The 18,440-nt window shown below is 51.8% G+C and overlaps 1 protein-coding gene across 5 annotated transcripts; it reads left to right on the forward strand.

The window, feature by feature from the left end:
- The first annotated feature begins 1,068 nt into the window (after positions 1 to 1,068).
- Positions 1,069 to 18,214, forward strand: COQ8B (coenzyme Q8B). Of its 5 annotated transcripts, none has more exons than XM_010947268.3 (15): positions 1,069 to 1,407; positions 2,049 to 2,153; positions 2,291 to 2,410; positions 2,544 to 2,610; positions 4,134 to 4,211; positions 7,194 to 7,316; positions 7,461 to 7,546; positions 8,588 to 8,728; positions 8,806 to 8,887; positions 9,699 to 9,792; positions 11,820 to 11,961; positions 12,108 to 12,215; positions 14,193 to 14,258; positions 16,944 to 17,030; positions 17,393 to 18,214. In XM_010947268.3, the coding sequence occupies exons 1-15, from the start codon at positions 1,168 to 1,170 to the stop codon at positions 17,672 to 17,674; spliced, it is 1,821 nt and encodes a 606-aa protein (XP_010945570.2). In that variant the 5' UTR covers positions 1,069 to 1,167; the 3' UTR covers positions 17,675 to 18,214. The 5 variants fall into 5 exon arrangements, with proteins under 5 accessions (XP_010945570.2, XP_010945572.3, XP_045366845.2 ...); XM_010947270.3 differs by lacking the exon at positions 1,069 to 1,407 and adding an exon at positions 1,535 to 1,620; XM_045510889.2 differs by lacking the exon at positions 1,069 to 1,407 and adding an exon at positions 1,606 to 1,624.
- Positions 18,215 to 18,440: the final 226 nt, after the last annotated feature.

The following is an 18,440-nucleotide window of genomic DNA, read 5'->3' on the forward strand; positions in this document are numbered from 1 at the left end:
CAGAAGCCAGCACCAAGAGGGCAAAGTTTATTTGCCTGTATTGTTTCTTGCTGTGTCCTTAGTGCCTAGAATAGCATATGGTAAGTGCTTAATAGAAATTTTAAAAGAATGGGTTTTCCATAAGAAAATTATCTCATGTATAGAGCTCTTGTACTGTCCTCGCCCAGGGCCAAGCTCTTTACAGAAATTGTTTGACTGAATCTCTCTCTCACTAACACTGAGCAGGAGGGGATGCCATGGCCCCATTTCACAAATGGTGACACTGAGGCTCAGAGCTCTCCCACCCTGTAGCTTTTGCTTGTAGCCACCAGGCTGTTTGATATGATCTCACCCATGTGAAACAGGTGGCGCCAGGCTTGGTACCATCAGTCACAGCCCTGTAGGATTAGTTATTGTCATAGGTGCTTTTTATATATTTTGCCCCCAAGGGTGAGCTGTCACCTAGCTTCTGAGTCAGACCTTTATGTCTGGAGGGGTACAGGGGTGGTTTCTGTCTTGAAACTGAGTCACCTGGAAAGGGGCATTGGGCACAGACCCAGGGATCCAAAATGAGTCATCTCTTTACAGACCAATGAGAAGTCATAACAGGTGTCCCCTAATGCATCATACAGGCTGAGAAGCTGAGATCCAGAAAGGGATGAGGTTCTTCTGAGGTCACACAACACAGGGACAGAGACAGAGGGGTCTGATTCCTAATAAAGAGGGTTAGTCAGGGTCGGGGGAGGAGGTTCTATAGGAGAAGCGTCACATCCCTTCTCCCAGTAGTGGGAGAGATGCCCCAGCCAGCTGCTTCTATTCCAGACTGTGAGAAGAGGGGTGAGTCAGCCTACTGTGGGGGGAGCAGGCTTTAAGCCTGTCCTCCCTCCCCCACCAATAACACACACACACTCAGAATGGGCTGGGAGCTGGTTTCCTGGGATGCCAAGGCTCCTGAGTCAGCACTGGGAATCTTGGCTGAGTGTGTTCTGGGAAATGTCAGGCTGACAGGAAACAGAGGGCTCCCACTCACAGCATCCTGCAGGTGGGTGGGGAGCAGAGAGAGCAGGGTGTATGAGGGAATGGGCCCAGTGTGCAAAGAGCTGAGTGTGAGGGGATTTATGCACACGGAGGGAAACGGTGAGCAAGGCAGGGGGGTTATGCGTACAAGGGAGAAGGCTGGGTGCCAGGATGTGGGTACTGAAGCAGAGGGTGAGTGTGCAAAGTAGAGGGGCTCCATGTGGAAGGGAAATGCTTCCTGGGAAGATGGGTGTTCAAAGGAGAGATGTTGAGACTACTGGGGGTACAAACAAGGGAGGTTCACAAAATGTTCGCGCAAAAGAGGGGTGTGGAGTTTGTAAGGGAGAGGGATATTTGCAAAAAACGACGTGTAGGAAACGGAACGGTCCGCCGCATACAAGGAACTTTGAGGTGAGTGGAAGGGCATAAAATGGCACGTGTGTGCTCCGGTAGTGCTCTAGCCCACCGTTAGGTCCCGCCCCCTCACGCACAGCGGAGCGTATTCTGTGTCAGTCAGCGAGCTGCTCCTCCGCCATTGGCTATCTGACCGGAGGGGGCGGGCGTATGGAGACTCCCGGAAGCGCAGGAGGCCCCCGGTCGTGGCGGACCCAGAGCCAGAGAGCTGTGGGTGCTTAGCAACCGGGGGAGGTGGCCCGTAGCAGGATGGAAAGGGGGGGAGGGGACACAAGAGGAATTGTGGGTGCCTAGCAACGAGGGGAAGGCGGTGCCTAGCAACGAGGGGGTGCTCAGCGGAGTGGAGGGGTAGCTCTGGAGGATCTGTGGGTGTCTAGCAACGGGAGAGGACCCTAGCAACGGCGGAGGGAAGTGGGACAGGGGAAAGTGGTTTGGGGAGGTGTGCGGAAGAGCTATGGGTTCCTAGCAACGAGAGAGGGAACGAGGAGAAACTGGAGGGCCTATTAACAGGGGAGAAAGTCTTTGGTTGGTAGAATTCTTAGGGTGGACACAGAGGAATGTGAGGGCTTGGAAAAGAGGGGCAAAGCAGGGAGGTCAGTCCCACAACTCCTGTCCAAATAATCTCTCCTCATCGCCAGACAATGTGGCTGGAGGTAGGGGGCCTACTGCAGAGGACCTGTGGACAGCTGGGCCGGACTATTGGTTTGCCTTGTGGGGCCCTGGGGCTTGGGCCCCGCCGCTGGGTAAGAGGCTGAGGAGGGGTCCCCGAGGGGAAAAGGCTGAGGGAGGCTTCAGGGAGTAAAAAGGACAAGGAGGGGTCTAAAAGAGCCAGGCAGACCCCATGTCCTCTACTCTTTACCAGTGTTCACGTCTCTTGCAGGGGCCATTTCGGGGTTCTTGGGCCCAAAAGCTTCATCAGGATGGGCCTGGCAGGGGGCTGGGTGAGGAGGACATTCGCAAAGCACGGGAGGCCCGGATCAGGAAGACACCCCGGCCCCAGGTATCCCACCCAGTAACATCCCATGGAGGCAGATGGCCTCCCAAGCTTGGGAAGGGGTGTTGTGGCAGATTGGTTGGATTCCCTGGGCTCTCTGTCCACCTTACCCCCCTTAGACCTTCTCCCCATTTCCCAGCTGAGTGACCGTTCTCGAGAACGCAAGGTGCCCGCCTCCCGCATCAGCCGCTTGGCCAACTTTGGGGGTAGGTATGACCTTGGGAGATGGTGACCTAGATCAAAGAGGTGACATTTACAGAATGAAGCAAGGGAGAGAGTGAATCAGAGACAGGGGAGAGAGAGATGGAAAGAGAATGAAGGCAAAACCAATAGAAGTAGAGAGGAACGTAACGTTTATTGAGAACTTGGAATGTGCAAGGTCCCATACACCTGTGATCTTTCCGCACTGAATCAATGAATGTTTATTTCCATTATAAAGATGAGGAAATGGAGGCTAAGGGAGGTGAAGTGACTTGACCCCAGGTCACCAGCAGGATTTTTCAAATTTCATGTTACCATCAGTATGAAATAATTTAGTAGGCTGCAACCAGCATTAGAAATAATAGAATGGAAAATATGAGTGCACATGTAGAGTAAAGGAAAGTCTTGCTTCATAAAACAGTATATAATACATTGGTCTCTATTAATTATAATGCAAATGCCTTTACTGTGGATCATGGTAGATTTTTTTTTTTGAAGTATAGTCAGTTACAGTGTGTCAGTTTCTGGTGTATAGCATGATGTCCCAGTCATGCATATAGATACCAATTCACCTTATAAAGAAGGCGTCAAATGCACTGGTTAGAGCTTTGACACCGGGCTGTCCAGGGTGCAAGGGGGTGATCCTGCTGAATCTCACTTTGTGACTCCAGATGAGTTACTTAACTTCTATTAGCCTCAGTTTCCTTTTCTGTCAGAGGGAAGTTTTTCTGTAAAATTTCTTTAACGAGGGGGTGAGGAGAAAAATGAGTCAATGCATATAAGGCCCCGGGAACGGTTCCTGGCGTGGACAAAGTGCTCAGAAATGTCAGCTACGATTATTTATGGAGATGGTGACAGGGAGAGGGGGAGAGCGACTTGAGATGTCTTTAAGGACAAGGAGACAGAAGAGGCAGAGGAAATCAGAGCCGGAGAGATAACATCAAAAGGAGGAACCGAGGAAAAGAGGCCTGGACAGCCGTGCCAGGTGGAGGGTAGGGGAGAGATGGAGAAATAACTGAGCTAGAAAAGGAGAGGTGACCAGGAAGGAGAGGAGATGCGGACAGAGAAACAGGGGTCATAGGAGGACAGAGAGACCTGTGGGGATTGTTTCGGGGCCTTCTCACCCTTGGCTGCACACTAGAACCATCTGGGATGCTTAAAAGAAAAAGAATTCTAAGGCCTTATCTCAGGTACATTTAACCAGAACGTCAGCAGTGAGGCCTGGGCATCGTATTTACAGAAGCTCCTCACCTGACTGTGTGCAGCCAAGGGTGAGAACTGTGGACCCGGGAGCCAGAAACAAGGAGAGGAATAGAGAAGGAGGTGGCCTCACCTTGAAGGGAACCTCAAGCAGGGAGAGAGTGAGTAAGAGATTGAGTTGGAGACAGAGATGCAGAGAGTTGACTACAAACAGCTGGGAGGCAGGTGTGCTTAGAGAGAGAGAGGAGAGAGGGTCAGTGAGGGTGGGTGCTGGAGGGGAGGAGATGCCCAGGCAAATGGGTGCTTAGGCTCCTCTCTCACTCCCCAGGACTAGCTGTGAGCCTGGGGCTGGGGGCACTGGCTGAGGTGGCCAAGAAGTCCCTGCCGGGAGGAAATCTACAATCAGGTGAGTGACCCTGGCTTTGCTGTGTGACCTGGGGCAAGTGGCTTCACCTCTCAGAGCCCCAGTTTCCTCATCCAGAGAATGGAGGTGATGATAATACAGGCACCTCTTAGAGTCATGTTGGAGTGCTTGGAATAGGGCAGAGCTGCTGTCTGGGTGGCCATGTGTCACAGCATGTCAGGTGAGTAAAAAATGTAAGCCGTGTGGAGTTGACTTCCTAACTGTGAGCAAGAGAGGAAAGCTGAACATAGGAGTGCCGATGGGGGTCTGGGTACAACAGAGATGGACCAAGCTGTGTAGAGATCAGAATTTATGGGGAAGATTCCCCAGTCCGGCGACTTTGGGAAACAAAGACAGGGGTGGATATTCTAGATTCAAAAGAGACTAGAGAGATACTAACTGACATTTGGAATGTGTGAGCCATGACTGGGTATGAGTCTGAAAACAGTGACCCTAAAAGACTTTTGGGGACAATTGGGAAAATCAGTATGACTGTATTAGAGAATTAGTGTCAGTTTTCTTGGGTGTGACTTTGGCACTGTGATTGTGTAGGGGATTATTCTTACTCTTAGCACAGGTGGAGTGCAACTGCATGCTAATCGGTCAGCCGAAGTAACACTGTCTATGCATAGATAAGCCAGGTTAAGGCAGAATGTTAAGATGTTGAATCAGGTGTGCAGCTATTTGTGATACTGTGAATGCAACCTTTCTGTCTGTTCGGATTTTCAAAATAAAAAGTTGGAGGGAGGTGGAGGATTAGGGTAAGGCCAGACTGAGTCTACACCCTGCTCTGCCACTTTTGTGCTGTGTGACCCAGGACCAGGTACTGTACCTCTCTGAATCTCTTGCTTCTTCATCTTGAAAATTAAAGCATTGGTAGTTCTTACTTTCTGGGGAGACTGCGGGGGTTCAGCCAGACAATCCACAGAGACACTGAGAATTCTGCCTGGCACAAGGTGAACCCTCAATAAAGAGCTCAATGAATGTTTTATGAAACAAAAGCTTAATAAATGCTTTATTAAATGATAATGTAATTTGCATATAGAACCGTGCACACATCATAAACATACAGTTTGGTTCATTTTCTTTCTTTTTTTTAATGGAGGTACTGAGGATTGAACCAGGACCTCATGCATGCTAAGCATGTGCTCTACCACTGAGCATACCGCTACCCCCTTGGTTCGTTTTTAAAAAGTGGGCATATCTGTGCACCCAGATCAAGAAACCCTTGAACAGCCATTCTCAAACTCTTTAGTCTCAGAATCCCTACACACCCTTACCAAACAGAGGAATGGATACACAAAATGTGCTATATCCACATAGAAGGATATTTATTCAGCCATAAATAGAAATGAAGTACTAATCTATGGTATAATGTAGTTGAATCTTTTTTCTTCTTCTTCTTTTTAATCTTTTATTTATTTATTTATTTATGTTGGTGGGGAGGTAATTAGGTTTATTTATTTATCTATTTATTTATTTTTAATGGCAGTACTGGGGATTGAACCTAGGACCTTGTGCATGCTCTACCACTGAGCTATACCCTCCCCCTGTGGTTGAATCCTGAAACGCTATCCTAAGGGAAACAAGTCAGATCCAAAAGTCCACATGTTGTATGATTGTATGATTCCATTTATCTGAAGTGTCCAGAAGAGGAAACTCAATAGACACAGAAAGATTAGTGGTTTCTAGGGGCTCGGGGGAGATGGGTGGGGGACATGGGAGGGGGTAACTGCTGACAGGTACGGGGTTTCTCTTTGGGGTGATGAAAATGTTCTGAAAGGAGGTGGAAATAGCTCAGTGGCAGAGCGCCTGCTTAGCATGCATGAGGTCCTAAGTTCAATCCCCAGTATCTCCATTTAAAAAAAAGAAAGAAAATGTTGTGAAATTGGTTGTTGGGACAGTTGCATGACTCTGAATATACTAGATGCCATTGAACTGTGCACCTTAAATGGGTAAATTAAATGTGAATGATCTCTCAATAAAGCTATTAAAAAATAGAATGAGAACCCCAAGAGCTTGTTTCTGTGGGTTATATTTAAGGATATTTGCTGTATTAGAGATTAAAACTGAAAAAAATTTTAAACACAAGAGGGGACACACACACACACACAGATTCATTCTCTCTCTCTCTCTCTCTCTCTCTCTCTCTCTCTCTCTCTCTCTCTCTCTCTCTCTCTCTCTGCTGTCAGAGCAGTGGCATCATCACCAGTCCCAGAGCTTCTGGAAAACTCCACTGAACATTTGTGGGTGAATGGGAATACAAAAGGGGCAAATAATATATTAAAAATATAGTTTTGATCTCACAGACCCTCCTGAAGGGTCTCAGGGATTCCCCAGATCACTCTTGGAGAACCGCTGCCCTGGTTCTCCAGAAGCTCCTCTCGGGTCCCATCCTGGCCACTCCCCCCACCAAGGGTAGCTGTGGTCTTGGCTTCTGACCCCCCGAGATTAGTTTTGCCTGTTTTTTCCTCCTTATGCCAATGTCATCGGACAGCGTACCCTCATATGTGTCTGGCTTCTTTTGCTCAATGTTCTGTTTGAGAGAGAACAGCCTTGTTGCTGTCGTGCTTGCAGGTTGTTTAGTCATTACTGGAATAGTCACCCTGTGATTATTCCCCAGTTCCTCTGTTCCTTCTGCTGGTGGTCACTTGGGTTGTTGCTAGTTTGGGACTGTTATGAATAGCACTGCCGTGAACCTTCTTGGACTATTTGCTGGTGGACACATTTATGCATTTCTCTTGGGGACAGACCTCTGAGGGAAACTGCATTGGGTATAGGTGTGTGCCTTATAAACTTCCCCACTGTTTCCCAGAGGGCTTGGGTCATGGCACTCTGATTGGCGGTGTGAGCGTTTAGGGTCTCCATGCCTTTGCCAACACTTGGTATTGTCTGTTTCACTTGAGCCCTTCTGGTGGGTCTGCAGTGGTGTCGTGATGATGATCTTTGTGGTTGCCATACTAATGATTCTTCTCTCCACCCCAGAGGGAGGCTCCTGGCCGGGATCCAGCCTTTTCCTGTCGGAGGCCAATGCCGAGCGGATTGTGCAGACCTTGTGTACAGTTCGGGGGGCCGCCCTCAAGGTTGGCCAAATGCTCAGCATCCAGGGTACAGCATGACCCTCGACTCCTGAGCCCTGACATTAGTTCCACCCCCACCCCATCCACCACCAAGCCCTGACTTCAGATACTCCCACAGGGGCCCCTTCTGGCCTCCTACTTCACTCCTTCCCTCTTCCCACTGTCTCCCAAGACAACAGCTTCATCAGCCCCCAGCTGCAGCACATCTTCGAGCGGGTCCGTCAGAGCGCCGACTTCATGCCACGCTGGCAGATGCTGGTGAGTGCCCAGCCGGGGAAGGCTGGCGAGGGAGGCGTGCTCGACCTACCTCACCCTCCGGGCTTCATAGCCCTACTCCCTGTCTGACTCTGAGCCTCAGTTTCCCCATCTGTTTAATGGGGATCACTCAAGCACACATCTCATAGGATTACTGTGATGCTTAAATGAGAGAATGGTGCAGAGCACTTAGTCCAGTCCCCGGCAGGCTCAGGGCTCCATCAGGGCTGTTGAAGAGGCAGCGAAGGGCAGTGGTCAGAGGCCAGACTTCGGGAGTTCAAACCCCAGCTTTGCCACTTATTACCTATGTGATCTCAGACATATGGACTGTGCCTCAGTGACCTCATCTGTGAAATGGGGATAGTGAAAGCAGTGCCCCCATCGTGGGGTTACGGAAATCAGCGTATGTAAAGCACTTCGAAGGGCCCCAACACACCATGAGTGACATGCGTGTGTTAACTGTTATTATTACTGTTTTCTTAATTAAAGGAGAAATTGTCTGTAAATTGGTTGGCACAACATCTGGCACTGAGTAAGTGCCCGAGACATGAGCTGTTCTAGTAAGGGTGTGGAATCCGAAATCCAGCTGCCTGCCTTCCTTCTGATGTCTGTTTGCTCCCTTGCCATGAGACCCTGGGCAATCACTGCCCCTCTCTGAGCCACTCGGAACAGGACCCTGTCCACAGGAAGCTCTTTGTAAATTTTAGGTCTTCTTATCACATTATCTTTTGAGTTAACAACACAATATACGAGTATAATGAAAGATTCTTATCAATCTTAATTATATATAATAGCAATGCCCGTAACAACCCGCACGGCCTCGGGAATGTGGGCTCAGGTCTGCTGGCGCCTGGCTCATCACCTTGGCCAAAGACCTCTCTCTGAGCCTCAGTGTGCTCATCTGTAAAGTGGGGTAGCAGCGAGAGCTCGGCCTAGGGCCCAGTGGGTGGTGAATGGGGTTATTCACACGGAAAAGTCTCAGCATGGGGTGTGAACTCAGCTGCCTGAAACCGTGATGATAATGGTTATGACCACCCTCCCCAGAGAGTACTTGAAGAGGAGCTCGGCAGGGACTGGCAGGCCAAGATGGCCTCTTTGGAGGAGATGCCCTTTGCTGCTGCCTCGATCGGACAGGTGCACCAGGGCGTGCTGAGGGATGGGACAGAGGTGGCTGTGAAGATCCAGGTGAGAAGGGAGGCAGGGCGGGGGGTGGGCACCTGGTTGCCCCAGAGTTGTGACTTTCTCCCCCCTACCCACCATAGTACCCAGGTGTTGCCCAGAGCATCCAAAGCGATGTCCAGAACCTGCTGGCGGTGCTTAAGATGAGCATGGCCCTGCCCGAGGGTGAGGCACCCACTCCACCCCTGACCATGGGAGGGATGCCCTGGGGAGAGAGAACGGGGCTGGACAAGGGGAATGGGCAGCTCAGGGCAGGGTGTGACTATGTGTGTGAGGCTGGGTGTTCGCGACAGAATGAAGGGACACTAAGGTGGGGAGGGACACCCAGGATAAGGGCGTGTGAGAAAGAGACAGACCAAAAGATTCTGACAGACCCAGAAACACCAAAGCCCAGGCCCAAATCCAGAAACAGACACACAGAGGGTGTGCAGAGGGGGACTGAGGGTCTGGAAAAAGGCCACAGCAGCAGGAAGGGAGAGTTAGTGGGACCTCACGTTTGTGTTACAGCATGTGAGACAGCGCCTGAAGGCAATGGAGTGGGGTGGAGGGGGTGTGTGTGTGTGTGCACGCATGTGCAAGAGGGAGACAGAGAGAGTGAGGAAGAGTTGGGCCTAGAAATAAACTTAAGAAGCACAGAGAGACATGTGAGAGGGTATGAAAAAGGGACAGAGAGGAGGTGGCACGTGTGACTATGAAATATGCCAAAGGACTGGTATGTGTGTCTGAGAAAGAGACCCCAGCAGAGAAGCTTCTGGAGAGCCCGCCATTGTACGAAGGATGGAGGGGCAGCGTGTGGACCAACAAGGCAGGTAAAAGGCGTGAGGGACAGTGAGATGGTGACGGAGAGTGAGAGACACAATTGGCAAGAGAAGATGCCCCTGAGTGGGAGCCTGGGGGTCGGGCAGGGGCCGGGGGAGGGGGCAGGCTGTGGCCTTCCCTGACTGACATGGCTGCCCACCCCCACCCCCCACTCCAGGCCTGTTTGCCGAGCAAAGCCTGCAGGCCTTGCAGCGGGAGATGGCTTGGGAGTGTGACTACCGTCGTGAGGCGGCCTGTGCCCAGAACTTCAGGTGAGCTGAGACCCCTACAGGCCCCTGGAGGCCCCCTTCCTTCCTCCAGCTCTCCTCCCAGCCTGAGAAGGAAGTGGGTGCCCCCACAGCCTCTGGCAACTAGAGCCCTGGGGTGGGGCTGACAGACTCTTTTCATTCATTTGTTCATCCATCCATCCCTTCCCTCACTACTTCATTCATTCCCCTGTGTCCTTGTCTGTGAGCTCAGGCAGGTCACTTCTCTCTCGATGTCTCTACTTACTCATCTGTCAAATGGGACACAGAACCCCTGCAGGCTGGTGGGGGAGATGGACTTGTCCACAGGCACTCTGTCACACGAGATACCGTTACGCCTACTGGACTAGCAAAGATGAAGCAGTCAGTCTGTGTCAAGAGTTGGAGAGAACAGGGCTCCCAGGCATCCCTTATACACTGTGGACAGAAGGAGAATTTGATACAAGTATTTCTGAGAGTGGTTTGTCATCATCAAGGCTCAATATTCCCATATGACCCAGCAGGTGCCTCCCTGGCTAAATACTCTAGGGACATTTATGCCAGTACACACCTTCATATTTTTCCAGAATACTCAGGGCAGCAGTAGCCCCAAACTGGAAACAGTCTAAATCTCTCAGAGTCATTTAGCAGGATAGATGTATGAATTGTGGTCTATTCATCAGCAAAATATCATACAGCATCAAAAATGAATGAACTGCATCTTTGTGGAACAGTGGTTGTAACTTAGAAGCATCGTGGTAGGCAGCAACTAACTACACCCCAGTGACGTCTGCCACTGTGTGGAGCGTGGCCCGCACGTTGAGCCAAGCTCCGTAGGTACGAAGCAAGACAACGGGCAGTAGAAGGCAGCGGTTAGGGGCATGGGCTCAGATGTGGGATCCAGTCGGGATCCAGTCCAGGGTCACCCTTTACAGGCTGGACAGCCTTAATCTGCAGAGTGGCCCCAGGAGAATATCCTCCTTAGGAACAGCAAGGATGAATGGTCTGACTCAATGCTCAGCAGAGGGCTGGCCCATGAGGAGCGGTTCAAACATTAGAGATTTTATAAACAAGGACGACGGGGGAAGAATATAGCTCAGTGGCTCAGTGGTAGAGCACATGCCTAGCATACATGAGGTCCTGGGTTCAATCCCCAGTACCTCCATTTAAAAAATTAAATAAATAAATAAAACCAGAAACAAGGACAAAAAATACAAGCCCCCAAAGCAAGATCTGGCGAAGGAGAGTGTGAAGTGGGATCTGAGGAGACCACCTCCCCCACGGATTCCCCAGGGCTCTTAGAATAAGCCCCACATCATTTCTCTGGCCCCTCCCCATCTCCCTGTCCCCCCCTCCCCCCAGCTCCAGCTGTCCCACAGGTAGATCCCTACTCACATTCTTTGCCTCCAAATCCGACGTTGACACACTTACCTCAGTCTATTACTGGTCTTTTTGTTCGTTAGCATGTGGTCTCTGGTGTGTGTGGGGGAGCACACCTGGGGCTCATCACTGCTCTGTCACCCAGCATCATCCAGCACAGGGACGACACCCAGAAGGGTTCTTTCCCTTTATTAGCCACTGTGCAGAGTAATGACTTCAGGGAGTGGCCAACAAGTATCACTATGGACTTGGAGATTTGTACCTCAGTGACTGTTTTTTGGATGGACTAATTAATAAGTTGATGAGAAAGTAACACTCATCAAGCTTAATACACTGAGCTCCTCTTGGGGTGGCCAGAAGTCAGAGAAGTGTTTCCAGTAAGAAAGTGGTAACTGAGTCTCCAACAGCGCCCAGCTTAGGCGGGGGCACAGAGTAGGTGATGTGGAGATATTTGTTGAATGAATGAATGAGTGAATGAATGAAATGTCTGCATGAATGTCAGTCCAACCAGGTATTGGCCATCAGTCAGGGCAGACAGAAGAAAGAGGAGGGGAAGAGGGAAGGCAAGACATAGACTATTCATGGAAGACTTCTTGGAGAAGAAAGTCTTCTCCAAGCAGGGCCACAGGGGCCCAGAGCATGAAGTATTGTCGCCTCCCTCCCACCTGCCCCAGGCAGCTGTTGGCAGGCGACCCCTTCTTTCGGGTGCCGGCCGTGATTCAGGAGCTGTGCACAACACGGGTGCTGGGCATGGAGTTGGCCGGAGGAGTCCCCCTGGACCAGTGCCAGGGCCTGAGCCAGGAAGTCCGGAACCAGGTACATGGTCTTGTGGGACAGTAGGGAGGGTGCTGCCCCAGGGCAGGGCTGGCAGGGCTGGCCAGACCCACAGTCCCTCTCCAGGCCACAGAGGGTTTTACAGGGGCACGTGACTCTGAGATGTCTGTTACTCCTCCCCACCCTAGATCTGCTTCCAGCTCCTGAGGCTGTGTCTCCGGGAGCTGTTTGAGTTCCGATTCATGCAGACGGACCCCAACTGGGCCAACTTCCTGTATGACGCCTCCAGCCATCAGGTTGGTTCCTTGTGACGTGTATCAGGCAGGGCACATTAGCTGTTGTAACAGATATTTCCCGATATTTCAGTAGCGCAACACAACAATAGTTCATTACCCACATAATAGGCCAGAGTGGCCCTCCCCCAGGCAGTGATTCAGGGACCCAGGCTCCTTCCCTTTTGTGAGTGTGCCATCTCCTAGGTTTGAAAGGCTCTCCTGCCAGTGGAAGGGGAAAGAGAGGCTGACAGGATAACCCCCTGGCTAACTGCTTTGGCCAGAAATGACCCATCATTCCCTTCACCATTCCATTGATAAGAACTGGTCACATGGCTAGTCTAGGTGCCAAGGATGCTGGGAAATGGAGTCCCTGGCTAAGCAGTGGCTTCCTAATGGCAGCAGAGAAGAGGGGCACAGCTTCTGGAAGACAGTCATCATGACCCCACCTGTCCTTCATTTAGAACATACCAAGCACCTACTGCCTCTTGACAATGATGCCAAGACAGCCCTGATCCTTGCCTTCCCAGAGCTCCCAGTCCAATGCGGGGACCCGTCACCAGGCAATATGACCTAGAGTAATTAGTACCTTGATGGGGAAGCACAAGCCAGAGGGGCCAGTGATGCAGGAGGCACAGGAGGCACAGGGGGCAGTGGGAAGCCAGGGAAAGTGGCTGACCCAGCCTGGAGTGGGTGGGGACAAGGAAGCTGAAGCCTGAAAGACCAGGGGAGGACAACCATCTGGGGAGCAGGGAAGAGCATTCCTGGCAAAGGACACGGGCCTGGGGGGTGAGTTTGGACTAAAAGACTCCCAGCAGGCGTGACTGCCAAATGGCTCTCCAAAGTGGTCTGTACCATTCGGTCCCCAGACAGATCTTTCTAAAACACGAATTTGGACAAGCTGTCCCTTCCACAGCTCCTAACACCCTCAGGATTAAGTGAGCCCTGTGCCGAGTGTGACATGGCCCCGCTGAAGTCTAGCCTCAGTCCCTTGCCACCCCTTCCCCCCACGTGCACAGACACGCAGCATCCCGCCAAGGCTCACACCCCAGGGAGGTGTTGGGGTGATATGAGTCCTGACGTCAACTTACTGGGTCTCAACAGCAGATTTTGTTTTTAAAGGCATAGAATGTGTTGCAGATGGGAGGGATCTGTATTATTCGGGACACTTTTATTTTATATTTATATGTGCAGGTGCATTGGTGTGCAGTATAATCTGCATTTCTTACTGTGAGTTGTAATCAACAGTTTGAACTCCACTGTCGTAGAGAAACTTACACATGTGTTCATGGAGCACTGCTTCTAATAGCAAAACCCAGAAACAACTACAGTGCCCGTCAACCAGATAAAGTGATATATTCAGGCAACAAAATCTTACCTGGTGGTGAAAAAAGTGAATGAATGAGCTGGAGCACTGAGGCTGATGAACTGCCAAACCTTTTTGAGACGTTGCAGGATAACTACCATAAATACCATTTATATGAAGCTTTAAAATACGCAAAACATTGCTATGTGTCATTCACGAGTCCACATCTATGTAGAAAATGTAGCAATGCATGCATAGGAATTTCAGGAACTAACTTAATAATAATAATGTCAGGAAAGTGATGACCCTGGAAGAGAGGGTGGGGACATGGGAGAGGTAGGATCAGCCGCCACTTAGATTGGTAGTATATCGTATTTTAAGCAGGGTGGTGGGATTTGTGGGTGTTCATTTTACTTTTCCATATATTTTATTATTCTCCAGATTTTTTTCTCTGTGCCTAAAACGTGTTAATGTGAAAACAATTAAGACCAAAAAAAATCAAAGCCAGGTCCCTTTGGCTTCATGTAAGGGTAGACTGGAAGCGTGGAGATCAGAGGCCAGTAGCTAAGGAAGGCAGCTGGCAGGGACGCTGGCAGGAGGGACAGCGTGTGGGGAGAAAGAGACGGACACCCCCAACAGACAATGGGGAGCACTGGTGGACTCCTAGTGTTCCTTTCACCACCCCTCATTCCCAGGTGACCTTGCTGGACTTTGGTGCAAGCCGGGAATTTGGGACCGAATTCACAGACCATTACATTGAGGTAAGTCCCCCCAACTCTGACAGGCCGAGTCTCAAGCTAAACACTAAGGTTTGTCAAAAAGGAGAAATACAGTCTGGGAGTAATAAACAAATAATAATGATATTAATAGCAGCTAACAAATCCTAAGCACTTAATAATTATGTCAGGTCCTGTTTTAAGTGCTGTGCATGTGGTAACTGATCTACACCAGACAGCAATTCTAGGGGGTCAGGACAATTTTTAGCCCCATTTTACAGATTAAGTAAGAAGGGCCCAGAGAGGGTAAGTCACTTGCCCAAGGTCACAGCAAAGCTGGGATTCACACTCAGGGAGTCTGGGTTCCGAGTGCATGCTCCCAACCCTCAACGAGCCCCCACCTAAGAGAGAGGCCCACAACGGCCATCCCGTCCCCTCCCGATGCCTGATGCCCGATGTCCGGCGTGCTATCCAGGGCCTTGGCCTCCAGCCCTGTGCTCACATACCTCCCCGCTGGGGGCTCCCTAGGGGGCAGCTTTCTCCTCAGGAAGTGTTTCCTCACTTTATGTTGCCTGTCCTTCCCACCTGCTGGGGTTGATCTGTCTCAGAGGCCACAGAAAACACCATCTCATTAATTTGTGGAGATCAGACATTGGAGCTGGGTCTTCTAATCATGGAGTCATCAATTCAGACATTCTCTGACCCCGCTCTGTGCCCAATCCTCTTCTGGGCGATATCGGGGACAACAGTGACCAATCCAAATCCAGATCTCTGCCTTCACAGAACTCACAGTCCAGTAGGAGGACAGACAGAAAGGACCCAGGGTGATCAAGGCTGGGGTGGGAAAAGCACAGGGGACTGAGGAGACTGGAGGAGGAGCCCAGCCAGCCTAGGGGGTCAGGGAGGACTACCTGGAGGAGAAGACAAGAGTTGAGACCTGAAGGATGAGGAGACCAATCAAGAAGAGGCTCGGAGGGTATTCCAAACAGATCACATGTGCAAAGGCCAAGGGCTGAGATGGGATATTCCCATTAGAGCAGCACTTCTCAAACTTTAATGTGGATGAGAACCCACCCCTCACCATGATCCTGTTAAAATGTAGATTCTGGTCTGGAGTTAGGCTTAAGATGCTGCCTTCTGACATGCTCCCAGGTGATGCCAGAGCTGCTGGTACAAGGACCACACTCTGAGTAGTAAGGTCCTAGAGGACCAAAAGGAAGTTCACTTTCAGACTGGGCAGGCAAGTGGGGATGGAGCAGGAGCCAGCGGTGAGGCTGGAACCCACTGCTCCAGGTCTCTAAAGCCATGCTCGGCAGCTTGTACTTCATCTGAGTGCCCTGGGAGGTCATGGAAGGGACTGGAGCAGGGGAGGGACATAGAATTAGAAAACCCCTGAATAACAAGTGGTCTTTTAAGACAGGCAGGGAGCCCAGGGAGGTGGTGTGTGGGGAAGAGAGGTGTCAGGGACAAGGCCCAGGGCTCTGGCTTGAGGACTGGAGGATGGTGGGGCCACCCCTTAAATGGGGACAGGAAGGAGCTGGTAACACCCCCCACACACACACTCACAGGTTCCTTGGGGGCCCTCTCTGCAGGTCCCCTTGAGGTACAAAGCTGGGGCCTTTCTAGGTAGCTGGGACATCCCGTGCCCCTCCGCACTACAGGCCTGTTTAAGTGTGGCCTTCCTGCCACCGTCCCAGCCTTTACCAGTTTAAAAAAGCCCTGTCACACTGGCCCCCGAGGACCATAGGCATGACAGATGGCCAGACAGGCTCAGGCAGGGGGAGCTGGGACAGAACAGAACTGCCAGATTTAATCCTGTGTTCCCCTTCCTCCCAAGAAGGGACAACTCCGTGGTGCAGGGTTTGTCCCAGTTCCACTCCCCGCCTTGCTAGTCCCTACTCCAGGCCTATTTCCTCTTCTGTGAAATAGGGACCCCCATGTCCACCTCTTATTAACAGTAGTAGCTCATATTATTTATGGTGTTTCCTACCCAAGTGTACTGTGCTGAGCGCTCTGCAGACACACCTCCTTCATCCTCCCCAAATCCCGCCAGGAAGATCCTTTCATCATCCCCACTTCACAGATGAGAAAGCGGAGGCCCAAAAGGCAAAGTGACCTGCCCGTAGTCAGCTGGCAAGTGGCAAATCCAGGATGGAGCCAAAGCTGGCTGGTTCCCTCATCTGTGTGTCTGTTCCTGTGTCCTCAACTCCAGTCCCTCCCACATGGCTGGAGAGCTGCTTAGCTCCGAACACTGATTTGCTAAACAGTTTTCACCAAGGGCCTCCTGAGTGCCAGACCCTGTGCCACTTGGGACTAAACCGAACCAGGATCCCTGCCCTCATGGGGCTCCTAAGTCCATTGCAGGAAACATGATCACAGAGGTGGGCCCAGAGGCACTTCTGGGTCATGGTCACATTCTTGCCCAATTGAGTGTTTATACCCATGGGCATCACTTGACATCCGTTTTCCTCTGTGCTGTTTCACTGTTGTAGTTTCCAGGCAGACTCTGCCTTCCCAGCCCGGTGGGAACCCCTGATCACCCCAGCCCCAGGCTCTGAAACAGTCTTGAAAGAGACACAGACAGTAAGGTGGGGAGGGAGAGGCCTCTAGGTGAGAGGGCTTTGGTAGATGAGAATGGAAGTGGGTTTGGGCTGGGCCAGGCTTCGGGCTCCCATCTCCAGACCCTTCCTTGAACCTCTCTGACCCTGGGCCCCACATCCATCTCCCCAGGTGGTGATGGCTGCAGCCAATGGAGACAGAGACCAGGTCCTGCAGAAATCAAGGGACCTCAAATTCCTCACAGGCTTTGAAACCAAGGTTAGGAGAGTAGGGACTGGTATTTCTTGGGGAGGAGCTCCTTGTCTCTACTGGGGATGAATGGGGAACTCTAAGGGGGCTGCTTATCTCTACTGGGGGCTCTGGGGAGGAGAGGGGGGTGGGGGCTGCTTCGCTACTCAGGAACCCTGAGAAAATGGGCACCACTTACCTATTCTAGAGGGAGGGAGTGGAGGACTGCTGGTGGATACCGGGGGTCTGGGAATGGAGGCTGCTTATTACTCTTTGGGGAGTTGGGGGCTTGTGTTTATACTGGGGGAATGGAGGGCTGCCTGTCCCTGGGACATATAGTCCCAGTGGGCTGTATGTCCACACTGGGTGCCTCTGGTCTCCCCCACCCTTAGGCATTCTCAGATGCCCACGTGGAGGCAGTGATGATCCTGGGGGAGCCCTTCGCCACCCAGGGCCCCTACGACTTTGGGGCTGGTGATAATGCCCGCCGTGTGCAGGGCCTCATCCCTGTGCTGCTGCAGCACCGGCTTCGCCCACCGCCTGAGGAGACCTATGCCCTGCACCGAAAGCTGGCAGGCGCCTTCCTGGCCTGCGCCCGCCTCCGTGCCCACATCGCCTGCCGGGATCTCTTCCAGGACACCTACCACCGCTACTGGGCCAGCCGCCAGGCATAGCCACTGCCCAAAGCCTCCAGACCAGAGGGGACATCTGCTCAGACCCCTCAAAGAGCCTGCATCTCGGGATTCTGGCCCCATAGCAGGCCATCTCTGGCTATGAGGCCTTCTTCCCACTCAGCTTCAGGTCTGGGGACCCACCTTGGGCTTTCCAGTCTTGCTCAAGGGAACCCTGGGACTAGGGAATTCCCAGCTTCATACCCCCATATCCTGCTCTCCCCACTCCAAAGTGGGGATCCAGAAACTCTACCCAGGTAGTAATTTATTTCTGCCAACAATTGAGAGAGCCTTAGGCCCCTGTGCACACCATCATAGACAGCCAGACTCCTCAAGAGGAGAAGCCCCTCACCCCTGCCTTGGGTCTCCCACAGATGTGGCTAGTGAAAGGGGAGGGATGGTGGTTGGTGGAGGCAGCCCTCACCTTTGCCTCCCTCACCCTTCCACCAGCTGCCTTCTCCCAGTTCCACCCTGTGTGTTGGGGAGGGCTTGAGGGGGGCAGTGTTTGAAACTTCAGTCCTAATAAAAGTGACCCTCCCCTTCCCCAGCTCTTTTCTCTACACTAGGTGGGGGGGGGGGGGGGGCGGAGGAGGAGTTCGCAGGCTGCCTCCAGGTGCAGATGGCCAGCCTCCTCCCACCCTCTTGTCTGAAAGCCCCAGTCCTGCCTGGGCCATCTGTTGCCGGGAACCTCCTTCTCCCCTTTCCCTATCCACCCCCCACCCCACCCCTCCCGCACGTGCTCACCACCTGCTCTGAAGGCTGTGGCAGC

The sequence above is a fragment of the Camelus bactrianus genome, chromosome 9 (genome assembly GCF_048773025.1).
Source record: "Camelus bactrianus isolate YW-2024 breed Bactrian camel chromosome 9, ASM4877302v1, whole genome shotgun sequence".
NCBI lineage: Eukaryota > Metazoa > Chordata > Mammalia > Artiodactyla > Camelidae > Camelus > Camelus bactrianus.

What these genes read in the sequence shown, in the direction of transcription:
- COQ8B (XM_010947268.3), top strand. Translation starts at nt 1,168, where the DNA reads ATGTGGGTACTGAAGCAGAGGGTGAGTGTGCAAAGTAGAGGGGCTCCA. An exon ending in GGAAGACACCCCGGCCCCAG is followed by an intron (nt 2,411 to 2,543) that starts GTATCCCACCCA and finishes CCCATTTCCCAG; the next exon opens with CTGAGTGACCGTTCTCGAGA. An exon ending in TGCCACGCTGGCAGATGCTG is followed by an intron (nt 7,547 to 8,587) that starts GTGAGTGCCCAG and finishes CACCCTCCCCAG; the next exon opens with AGAGTACTTGAAGAGGAGCT.